Source organism: Chrysochloris asiatica, unplaced genomic scaffold (assembly GCF_000296735.1).
Source record: "Chrysochloris asiatica unplaced genomic scaffold, ChrAsi1.0 scaffold00020, whole genome shotgun sequence".
Taxonomy (NCBI): domain Eukaryota; kingdom Metazoa; phylum Chordata; class Mammalia; order Afrosoricida; family Chrysochloridae; genus Chrysochloris; species Chrysochloris asiatica.
Genome location: NW_006408538.1, coordinates 11,452,023 through 11,464,001, shown reverse-complemented (window position 1 = coordinate 11,464,001; position 11,979 = coordinate 11,452,023). Strand labels below are relative to the sequence as shown.

The window sequence follows — 11,979 nt, the reverse complement described above, 5'->3', positions numbered from 1 at the left end:
GGAGTTGAATTATAAAATTTATGTATCTGTGTTTTGTTTTATTTTGTTTTAAGCAATGATGATCACTATAGGACAGGCACCAAATTTTCTGGGGTTGATATGACTGCTGCTAGGCTTTTATTCCACAAACTTATACAACCTGATCATCCTCAAATATCTCAGCAGGTTAGTTTTTAAAGTGTATTATGTAGCCTGGTAAGTGTTTGATTCCATGTTATTTTACGTTTATAGCATAATTAGCTTTCTAGTGTCATCAGCTCTTTACTCTGATGTACTTTGTGTGATTTTATTAAATGCACTAATATGAAAATTGGAATGATGAGGTTTCATTGTAATGTATATGTGACTTAGATTCCAAACATTTTAAATAAGCCCTTAATTGTTTAGCATTACTTTGTAGGGTAAGTGTTTTTATAGGTTTATAGATATGAATAGTTTAAATTGAAATCTGCACGCAAGTTTTTTTGTGGTCTCTTATCATACTTAGGCATTAATTTTCATTGTTCTCCAAAATACATTCATTGTAATACATTGTCGTGTGCTATATCTTTTGCACTGTTTCACATTTGCTGTAGTACAAGATTTTCCTTTTCCTTTTTTGCTTTGAAACTGCATTCATTCATAAATTAACTGGGTTTTACTTTTTGTCAAAATATAGGTGGCAGCTAGTTTGGAAAAGAACCTTATTCCTAAACTCCCTAGCTCCTTACCTGATGTCGAAGCGCTGAGGTTTTACCTTACTCTACCAGAATGTCCCCTGATGAGTGATTCCAACAATTTCACAACAATAGCAATTCCCTTTGGTACAGCTCTTGTGAACTTGGAAAAGGCTCCACTCAAAGTACTTGGTAAGAATTTTAGAATTATTTTTTGAACCCATTTCTTTCAGTGTAAATGCCCAAATATTCTTACTGTTTTGCCATTACAAATTTTGTTGCTGTACGTATCTTAGGAAAAGATAAATTTGGTTTTGCTTTTATTGCTTTAGTCTGCTCATTTGATGCTAGTATTTGTAGTGAAAGCGTGTTAGAAGTTAGCATTTTAGTTAAACACAACAGCAGAGACAGTGTCAGGAAAGATACAAATTGTTCCCCATACTCCCCTGTCTCATCCGCTGCACATGACCTTGCTAGTAAAGAAGGTAGAGTAAATCGTTTTTAAAGTCTAATGCCAGCCCCTTTGCCTTGTGTCTTCAACACTTGCTGAGGTTTCATTTTATTCCTCTGGTTGGAGAACAGATTCTACTGCTTACCTGATCTTGCCATTCTGTCTCTGTTCTATTTTTTTGGCGTAGAATTTTCTTACCTTGATTTTTTACTTGTATGGATTCCAGCTCTCTCTCCTGGCCTTTGCTTGCTACATTTAACCCAGTGCTTTCCTTCCTAATAGTATTTTCCATATATGTGGAGCTGAAATGTATAAAAGTAATGAAATTAAGACAAGAAGTTTTAGGTTGAGAATAAGCAAAGGAAACAACAGGCAAGGGGTAGAATCCAGGTGTCTGAGTGAATTAGCCAGTATTAGAAAAGTATAGCAGGGACTCAAAATAGACATGCTTTCCTGCTATCAGATGGTTATATTCTTTCTACCCATTTCTTAGGATTGTGCTGTTGTTTACTAACATTAATAACTACTAATAGTGAATGTGGGAAAGGGCATAAATATTATGCTTTAGAGTGTTCAGCTTCTGTGTTTAATTTTTAGGAGTACCGTGCACTTTTAAAGATGGTACTTCTGTTAAGTGAACTTTAAAGCTAAAACTTGAAAAGATCCTTAAGTAATAGACCAATATAATTAATTTCACGTGTGTTTTGTTTAAATGTTAAAATTCTAATATACAAAATCCTGCTTGTAACTGGTTTTAATATAATGGTACATGTTTAATATAATTGAGGAAAATAAGAATGTAAATTCAATTTCATACTTTATTTCTTTGAGCTTTTAGCATTAGTAATCTCTCATTTGGAGAAAGGTTTATAAGTTTGAGAAATATTGTACAAAATATTGTGTTATGTGTATCTTCCTGGGAGTTTCAAGGGGTTAAAAAAAAAAAAAAAAAAGCCCTCTGCTTTAGAAAAAAAGTCAGTATGATTTTGAAAATTGTGATTTTTTTTTTTTTTCATTTATTTTGCATGTTCACCCTTTAATAACAGAAAACTGGTGGTCAGTACTTGAACCTCCACTATTCCTCAAGATAGTAGAACTTTTTAAGGAAGTTGTGGTACATCTTTTGAAACTCTACAAGACCGGCATTCCCCCTTCTGAAAGAAGAATTTTCAACAGTTTTCTTCATACTGCATTAAAGGTTTTAGAAATATTACATAGGGTAGGTTCAATAGTTCCTTTATTTTCCTCTTTCCACATTCCTACTAACAGATTGATAATTGTTATTTTTAACAGTATATTATAGTTTTAGACTATCACTATCATAAAAAATATATGCTGTAGCATTTGGGAGAATTTGTCATCTGTTCTTTTTTCAAAAAAGAAGTAACATATCTGTAGTTTAGAATTTTGGTCTCATTTGACTTTGTCAGGCATGTTATCTATAAACTTGTCTTAATTGGACAGAACAATAGCATACTAATGAATTAGAAGTCTTACATTTTCTTCTGAAGACCATAATTTGCTAGTTTAAGTAATACATCTTTCATATTTATAGATGGAGTGTGGTGGCTCCGTATGATAAGCACTGGACTGTGAACCACAAGGTCCATGGTTTGAGCCCACCAGTCGTTCTGTGGGAAAGCCATAAGACTTTCGCTTTTGTGAAGATTAAAGCCTTAGAAATCCTGTACAGGCCCGCTAAGAGTCAGATCTGACTCAATGACACTTAACAACAGCAACAACAATTACATGAAAAAGGCTTGGTCCTAGCTATGATTCTGAACATTTAAACTCATGTGACCATTTGTTATTGGATACTGATGGTGTCAGTCAGTCAAAGTACAAGATTAAAAAAAAAAAAAAAAAAAGTAGATTTCATTTGAAACAAATCACAACTTAAAATGAGAAACATACATAATTCATTAGTTTGCCTATTGTTCTCTCCTGCCGTTTTTCCCAGCGTAAGAAGTACTACCCTTTACACTTGTAGCAGTTATACGAAGAAGTAGAGTGACAGCTGGTAGGTATATCTCTGTTAGGCCATTTGGTATTCTTGAGATGCTATTTAAGAGTCCATGAGACATTGACCTAAGGGAGAAGCATATGTTTTCAGTCTCTCAAGTAACTACACAGTTCACATGAACCTTTGATCTTTTATTTCCTTTCCTTAATAACTTCTTTAGTGTTTTCAGATCCTTCTTGCTTAATTTGAAGGTAAATGATGAAAGAATAAGATGATATTCTGTTCTAAGAAAAGACCTTTATATGCCATTTATTTTCCTTTTTAGTCTTTCAGTGAAGCTCCTGGATATTTTTTCAACGACTTAACTCTCTGAACACATTTATTCTTTGTATTTAGTATGTCCAAGCCTACTAAAACAAGTAATTTCTCTTACTATAATTAAAGGAATAATGGTCATTTATTTCCTAGGGAAATAAGTCATGTTTACCTCTTTCCAGATCAAGTCTTTCTTACAGCATTTCAAGGTTAACTAGATTCTGCAGTAAGCTGCTGTTAAGATGGTACTCTTAATTTCATGTGATGGATCTTTGTGTTTGCCTTTTCTTAGGATTCGAGAGATTAATGAGATTGTTTCCTTTCCTCTGGATTCACTCTTCATGCTACTTTGGTGGTAAATCCCTTTTTCAGCTGGATCGTATTCCCAAATAATTATTTTATCCCCCTTTCTCTCCCTTCTGCTCATTTTTATTCTCCCTTTTAAAAATTACCTTTTCCTGTTTTAAAAATGTCTTCCTTTTACCACAAGAAAAAGGGGAGGGTAGAAAGGTAAAAGAAACTGAAACATTTTTCTGTTGCAACTTCATGTAGAATTTGATCAAGTAACTTTAGTCAGTATGAGTAACTCAGAAGTTTTGATCTCTGTTGAGGATGAATCCTGTGGGTTTCCATCTCCAGAGTCCTTTTTGATGGAGTCATGGTAGATATGAGGATACTAACTTTTTGCTAGTTAAAGGGGAAGGAAAAATAAGGGCTGTAGGATAAGCAGAGGACTGCTAATCATAAGATTCATACCCTCCAGAAACTATACAAGGTCACTGTGAGTTGGAACTGACGCAGTGGTACTTAACAATGTCATCAACACCAATAGCCAAGATTAGAACTGCCTTTGTACATTAATTTATTTGTAAGCTGTTTACATATATTACATAAATTATTAATTTATATGTAAGCTGTTTACATATATTACTCACTTTTAACCTTTTTAACCCCATATACTTGATATTGTTGCCCCTTTTTGTATACTGGAAAATGAACCTCAGTATCAAAGTTCATAAACCAGTAAATAGCAGAGTTGGAAACCAGATCTACTTCCAAAGTCCCTGTTTGTTTATTTGTTTTTTAAATATTTTTCTCTCTCTGCAATACATAATCATATATCTAGAAGGGAGTTTACTCTTATTTATGATCTTATGCCAAGAGTCCTTAATTCCATAATCATAAATACCAGCATGTTATGGTAAGGGCCCTGGACTAGAAATCAAAAACCTGCCTGGGCTACTTCCTATCAATGTATTAAAGCCTTTATCTTTATCATGTTTGCAAATGAATTATCTATAAAAGAATGATAAGCATGTCTAACCTGTTATTTTCTCAGGATTGACATGTTATTCAAATTACATAATATGTGTGAAAACACTTAAAATTCAAAAACTTTTTTATATCACTGTAAGGCATTGCTTTCATTACTACACCACCACCATTTGCATGGGGAAAACACCACTTTTTATCTGATCTATATGGATGATGAGGAAACTGAATTCTTGTTTCAAATGATTACATACTTAAATTGTGTGATCACATACCAACTTCTTACGCATCTCTGTCTGGGAGTTTTTAGAGCAATCATTTACCTTTCTTCTACTCCTTTCTTTTGGAGAAAACTTCTCTATAAATAGATATCTGTGAATATTACTGCCAGTAATTCATTTTCATCTTAAGAGAAATCCAAGTTACTTATCAGAAACATGCTTTTCAAAAATAGCTTACATCTGACAACTATATATTCCTTCTCTCTGTTCCATGGTTAAGAATAAGGGGAAATCTAAAACAATTAATTCCTGGCATAACCCTAGAAGGATTAGGAACTAGAGAGAATAGGACTGTGTGTTCCGAGTCATTTCAGGATGTATGCATGTACTTCTCCCTTGTGTCATATCCTGTGGAAAGTCTTTTCATTAAAAGTCATTTCTGGTGTTCCAAATGGCTTCCTAAGAAAGATACTTTGGTACCTACTGCCAGGAGTGGTTGTACTCTTTTCAGATAAATGAGTTTTCTGGCAAGTAATTGGGTTATTCAATCGTTTCTGAATTTTTACACAGTGTGTTGCAGAGATACTGTGATGCTAAAAGAAAAGACAACCAAGTATGTCTAGACTAATTGTGTATATAATATGATCTTCTAAACCAGTGATTAAAATAATTTTTTTTACAAAGAACCATTTAATAAAATCAGATAAGACATAAGGCATATACCAACCCTGAACTGAGATTTGTAAGTCAAAACTTTTAACACAAAACAAGTGTTATGATCAAAGAACTGAGATTTATAAATCAAAACTATAATGCAAAATCAGTTTATATTTAAGTTTTATTTTGATAGATATATGGAATGTATAGGTTAATTGAATTTCTACCACATGATTTCTTTTTTAATTCATTTTGCACTTATTTATTTAATGCCTACTATGAGTCCTGGTGTGGCGCTGTGGGTTAATGCGCCAGACTGCAAAGCCGTTTGAACTGCAATGCCGGTGGTTCAAGCTCACCAGTCACTCCTTGGAAACACTATACAGGGTCGCTATGGGTCGGAATCGACTCGACGGCACTTAACAACAACCACTATGTGTTTATCATTGTATAAGACAGTACAGATGCAATGATAACAAAAGATGTGATTTCTGCCCTTGTTGAGTTTTGAATACCAAAGGGTTGTATTATGCATACAAATAAATGATAATTTATGATACAGTCTGTTAAGTGCTAGATGAGAGGAAATGTAGGCTGCTATGAGAGCACATAATTCATAGTTACAAGGATTGAGGGAGGATCTTAGAAAAAACATTTTAATTGTTAATTTTTCCTTCAACACATGCAGATTTTATATTTTTTAAACTTGATTTTGTAAATAAATTTGCATAATCTTTTGAATCAGTCTTCTGTTCAGTCTCTGATTTTCTTGTTTTAAAAGTGTTCGCATGTTTTTTCTGTGGTTATGAAACCATTATAACTAATCAACTCTTAGCCATAGTCCTCTCCTTTCCCACTTCCCTCCAGGTTAAGTTTGACTGAAATTAACCTATTGTTCCTAAACCAAACTTGGTTTTTGAATCATTAATTTTTGTTCTGATAGAGGTTTTTTGTTTGTTTGCTTTCAAAACTTGTGTATCATAGCCTGTCGATTTTCAGAATATGCAAACAAACAGTTGCAAGGACACTGCAGTTTGCCATTTTAAATCTAAAAGTTTTGAGAGGAGAATATATCAGAGGTCAATGGGGCATGAATTGGTTTCTCTAAGTGTCATTAAATTTAGAGTTCGGTGGGGTTAAGGGTTATTCTGTACATTTATAAGTAAATATTAGAAGGATTAAAGTTAAACTTTTTTACCTGTAACTATTACTTATATTTCTGTTTCAGTAGAAGGTATTTGGCTAGTGATTTAGCTGACTACAGTACTAAAAATACTTTGCTGTAGGATCCAGCGATCTTTTTCTGTGAAAGACCAGATACTAAATATTTTACGCTTTGTGGGCCATATTTTTGTTGCAGCTACTCAGCTCTCATATATCTGCCCTGGACAATATGTAATGAATTGGTGGGGCTGTATTTCAATAAAACTTCATTTATAAGAACAAGGGCAGGCAGTGGTTTGTTCTGTTGTGCATAGGGAGGGGTCACTATGAGTTGGCATTGACTTGACGGCTCCTAATAACACCACCAAATTCTAAGATTAAGGTTTTGATTCTCATATGTAAACTTGGTACCCTTCATCTGAAAGCTTCTCCCAATGAGTGCCCTGGTTGTTGTTATTGTTAGGTGCCATCGAGTCAGTACCGGCTTATAGCGACCTTATGCACAGCAGAATGAAACACTACCCGATCCTGGGCCAGCCTCACTACTCTTGCCACGCTTGAGTCGCTTGGCCAATCCATCTCATTGGGGGTCTTCCTCTTTTTCTCTGATCCTCCATCTTACCAAGCATAATATCCTTCTCCAGTGACTGGCCCCTCCTGACATTATGCCCGAAGTATGAGAGATGAAGTTTGGCCATCTTGGCCTCCAAGGAGCACTCTGGCTGCACTTCTAAAACAGATCTATTGGTTTTCTTTTGGCAGCCCATGGCACTTTCAATATTGTCTTCTAACACCGTAATTCAAAAGCATCAGTTCTTCTACAGTCTTCCTTATTCACTGTCCATCTTTCACATGCATATGAGGTTATTGAAAATACCATGGCTTGGGTCAGGAGCACCTTAGTCCTCAAGCTGACATTGCTCTTCAACACTTTAAAAAGGTCTTGTGCAGCAGATTTGCCTAATGCAATATTTCTTGATTGCTGTCTCCATGAGTGTTGATAGTTGATCTAAGAAGAATGTAGTCCTTGACAACTTCAATATAAAAAATAAAAAGAATGAAGTCCTTGACAACTTCAATCTTTTCTCCATTGATAAGAATGTTGTTTATTAGTCCAGTGGTAAGGATTTTTGTTTTCTTTACTTTGAGATATAATCCATACTGAAGGCTGTGCTGTTTGATCTTCATCAGTAAATGTTTTAAGTCCTCTTCACTTTCAGCAAGCAAGGTTGTATCACCTGCATATCGCAGGTTGTTAATGAGTCTTCCTCCAATCCTGATTCCACGTTTTTCTTCATAAAACCCAGCTTCTCGGATTATTTGCTCAGCATACAGGTTGAATAAGTATGGCGAAAGAATACAACCCTATTGCACACCTTTCTTAATTTTAAACCATTCAGTGCTCCCATGGTCTTTCGAAACTGAAATCTGAAACCTGTCCACCATGGGTGACCCTGCTGGTATTTAAAATACCGGTGGCACAGCAACTCACAAGCCACCACAGTATGACAAACTGACAGATGAGTGGTGGGAGTGCCCTGGTATCAGATAAAAATTGATCACAACAATGAAACAAACAGCTCGAAATGCTTTTGTCAATGAATAGAGGGATTAAAAGTGTCACCTTAGAGAGTAAAAACAATCTTATAAAATACATACGTCTTAAACTGAATTGTTTGTACCCACAAAAGTAAGCCACAGAATCAAGCATTGGTTGTACTTGATGGAAAATAATTTCAAATATTTTCATGAAAACAAAAAACACATTTGTGTTTTTATATACTAAATACATGACCATATATATTTACACACATACATATTTGTGTGTAAATATATATATAACGGAGCCCTGGTGTGGTGCTGCAGGGTAATGTACTGGACTGCAAAGTCTGCAGTTCAAACCCACCAGCCACTCATTGGAAACCCTATACAGGGTAGCTGTGAATCAGAACCGATGGGCCTTAACAACAACACCAACATCTATATGGGCATATATTAAGGAATATGATTGGAGACTTATAGTAAAGGATTTATATGTGTTAGGCCTGAGTTAGATTTCTAGTTCTGTCCACTCTATGACCTTACTTAACATTTCTTGAACTCTGAATCTTAACCATACTCATCCATATAATGAGTATTTCATGGAACTGTTTTAAAGATGAAATGATGTACCTGAAGTTTGCTTAGTGTTTCATAATGATAGCTATTGTTTTATTGAAGTGTAAAATTTGAATGAGTTTTAAGGTAGAATCTGTTCTTCAGTGAAATTTTCAGCTTGCTGTTTCGCTATACATACTAAAGACCTGATCCCCAGTGTGGCAGGAGGTGGGACAGTGGTGGTACTAAATGTCTTTACTGCATTTTGCCAGAGAGCCACTTAAGAGCAAAAGTTTGAAAAGCATGGGAATTATAAAAACCTAATGTTTTCAAGGTAGACAGGATGGGCAACTTGGACATTGGCTACCCAAAGTGGGGGGGGTGGGTCTACAAAGGCAAGAAGTGACTAGCTTACAAGTTTTCAAGAGGAAGCCTAGATCGAGAGGGCATGGAGGAAGGTAGACTCTTCACTGAGTAGTATCCAGTCTGTCTGGACGGGGCTGATGAAAGGAGATGTGGATAGGACTCTTGTGGTACAGTAGTGAATAGTTACTATCAGGACTGATTGTGAGGGTTGGAAATGTAAAGGTAGACTTTTTTGTAGCAAAAGGAGGGGACTGTTTGACTTTGCGGTCCAGGAGCGGAGATCCTTGGGACAATCAAGGAAGAAGAGTGGAATACGGGACCCTACCCAGAGAAGCAGTGACGCCAGAGATGGAGGCAGAGACAATGACTTGGAGAGATGGAGTGGCTGGGAACTCTAGACCCAGAGAGGGAGAGGGGCTGTGTTCTGACAACTGGGGGGCAGGTTTGTAGGGTGTACCATTTGGTTGTTTGATGATGCATGAAGGGGATTGTAACCATGGCAGTGTAACGATATACAATAGGATGGATGTAAAGCTAATGTTCTTCCATGTAAAGTACCACATAATTCACTAAAAAATTCAATAAAATTTTTTTTTAATTTAAGAAATTAAAATAACCTAGTTTTTTTTTTTCTTTTTTTCTTTAATACTGTGTTTTAGGTGAAAGTTTACATAGCAAATTGTTTCCACTTAATTTTTATACAAGTTGTTCAGTGGCTTTGGTTGCAATTTGCAAAATGTGTCAGCATCCTCATTGTTTTCTTGGTTCTATTTCCATTGATACTGAGTCCCTTCCCCCTTTTGCTTTTTCATCTTTGCTTTTGGGTAAATATCGACCACTTGATCTCATATATTTGGTTGTTTAAAGGAGCATATTACTTCCTGAGGGAGTGCAGTGGCTTCATAGGATAAACACTGAACTACAAACCACAATGTTAGCAGTTCAAGCCCACTAGGTGCTCCATGGGAGAAAGATAAGATTTTCTGCTCCCACGAAAGATTTTTTTAAAGCCTTGGAAACCCTATATATGGTCACGATGAGTCAAAAGTGATTCCATGGCATTTAACAACAATAATTACTTTCAGGTCGTAATGTTTATCTTATTAGCCAATCTGTTATTTCACCATACTTATTCAATATGTATCCTGAGGAAATAATACGAGAAGCTGGATTATATGAAGAAAAACGTGGCATCAGGATTGGAGGAAAACTCATTAACAACCTGCGATAATGCAGATGATACAACCTAGATTGCTGAAAGTGAAGAGGATTTATAATACTTGCTGATGAAGATGAAAGGCCACAGCCTTCTGTGTGGGTTGCACCTGAATATAAAGGAAACAAAGATCCTTACCACTGGACCAATAAATATGATCATGTAAATGAAAAAAAAGATTGAAGTTGTCAAATACATCATCTTGCTTGGCTCAACCATCAACACTCATGGAAGCAGCAGTCAAGAAATCAAATGATGTATTGCATTAGACAAATCTGCTGCACAAGACATTTTTATTAAAGTGTTGAAAAGCAAAGATGTCAGCTTGAGGACTAATATGCACTTGACCCAAGCCATGGTATTTTCAGTAAACTCATATGCATGTGAAAGTTGAACAGTGAATAAGGAATTGATGCATTTGAGTTATGGTGTTGAACGAGAATATTAAAAGTGCCATGGACTGCCAAAAGAACAAGCAGATCTGTGTTGGAGGAAGTGCAGCCAGAGTACTCCTTGGAAGCCAGGATGGCCAGACTTTGTCTCTCTTACTTCGGACATGTCAGGAGGGACCAGTCACTGGAGAAGGATATCAAGTTTGGTAAAGTGGAGGGTCAGAGATAAAGAAAAAAGAGTAAGACCTCCAACAAGATGAATTGGCACAGTGGCAGAAGTGAAGGTCTCAGACGTACCTATAATTGTGAGGTTGGCCCAGGACTGGGCAGTGTTTTGTTCTGTTGTGCATAGGGTTGCTATAAGTCAGTACCAACTTGGTGGCACCGAACAACTACAGTTATTTGGCTGAAAGATGATCTCTAGAAATAGCTTCACTTCCAGGTTCCAAGAATATCTCAGAGCAATAGTTTTAGGGGGTTTCTCTAGTCTCTGTTGGTTCAGTAGGTCTGGTCTTTGTTAAGAATTGGAATTTTGCTTTCCTTTTTCTCCTTTTGTATTTTTACAGGAACCTTCTGTTGTGACCCTGGTCAGAACTGTCAGTCATCATCTAGTATTCTGGTCTCAGGTTGGAAAAGGCCATGGTTCATGTGGTCTATTAGTCCTGTGGACTACTTTTTCTTTGAGACTTTGATTTCCTTCATTCTCTTTTTTTCCATATGTACTATGTGTATATTATAAGGGTAAGTTAAAAAAAATATTGCTGTAAAATTATAGCATTCTCTATTAAACAAAGATCAACATGTGAAGAAGCTACTGGTTCTCAATAGCTCCACCATCTAGGTCTATACTATTTTCCATGGTAAACTAACGTACTTAGTTTGGATCAAAGATCAACTTACTTTGGTTCTTTTGTAGGCTATTTTCTTCTACTAAATGTAGGCATTTCCTTATATGCCTGCCTCTTTTTTGTTTACTCTATACCTCTCATCTGCTGCCACAGTTTTACTTGTCTTCTTTAAGGAAAATAGTTTATAAGTTATATTTTTGGAACACTTTTCTCTTAAAGCTACTTGACAGTGTTGCCATGCACAAACTATAAAAGGCTTACTTAGTGCTACTACATAGATCCCACTCCTGCCCCGACTTGTTGTTGTTGTGAAGTGCCGTCGAGTCGGTTCCGACCCATAGCGACCCTGTACAGGGTTTCC

The 11,979-nt window shown here is 35.9% G+C and overlaps 1 protein-coding gene across 3 annotated transcripts in view; it reads left to right on the top strand.

Annotated features, from left to right (window-relative positions):
- Nucleotides 1-11,979, top strand: part of HERC4 (HECT and RLD domain containing E3 ubiquitin protein ligase 4) — a 149,953-nt gene that overhangs the window by 88,237 nt on the left and 49,737 nt on the right. For all 3 annotated transcript variants that reach the window (XM_006835820.1, XM_006835822.1, XM_006835821.1), the window contains 3 exons: nucleotides 54-165; nucleotides 659-848; nucleotides 2,154-2,326. In XM_006835820.1, the coding sequence (XP_006835883.1) occupies nucleotides 54-165; nucleotides 659-848; nucleotides 2,154-2,326 (475 nt within the window). The remainder of the gene's footprint in view (nucleotides 1-53; nucleotides 166-658; nucleotides 849-2,153; nucleotides 2,327-11,979) is intronic.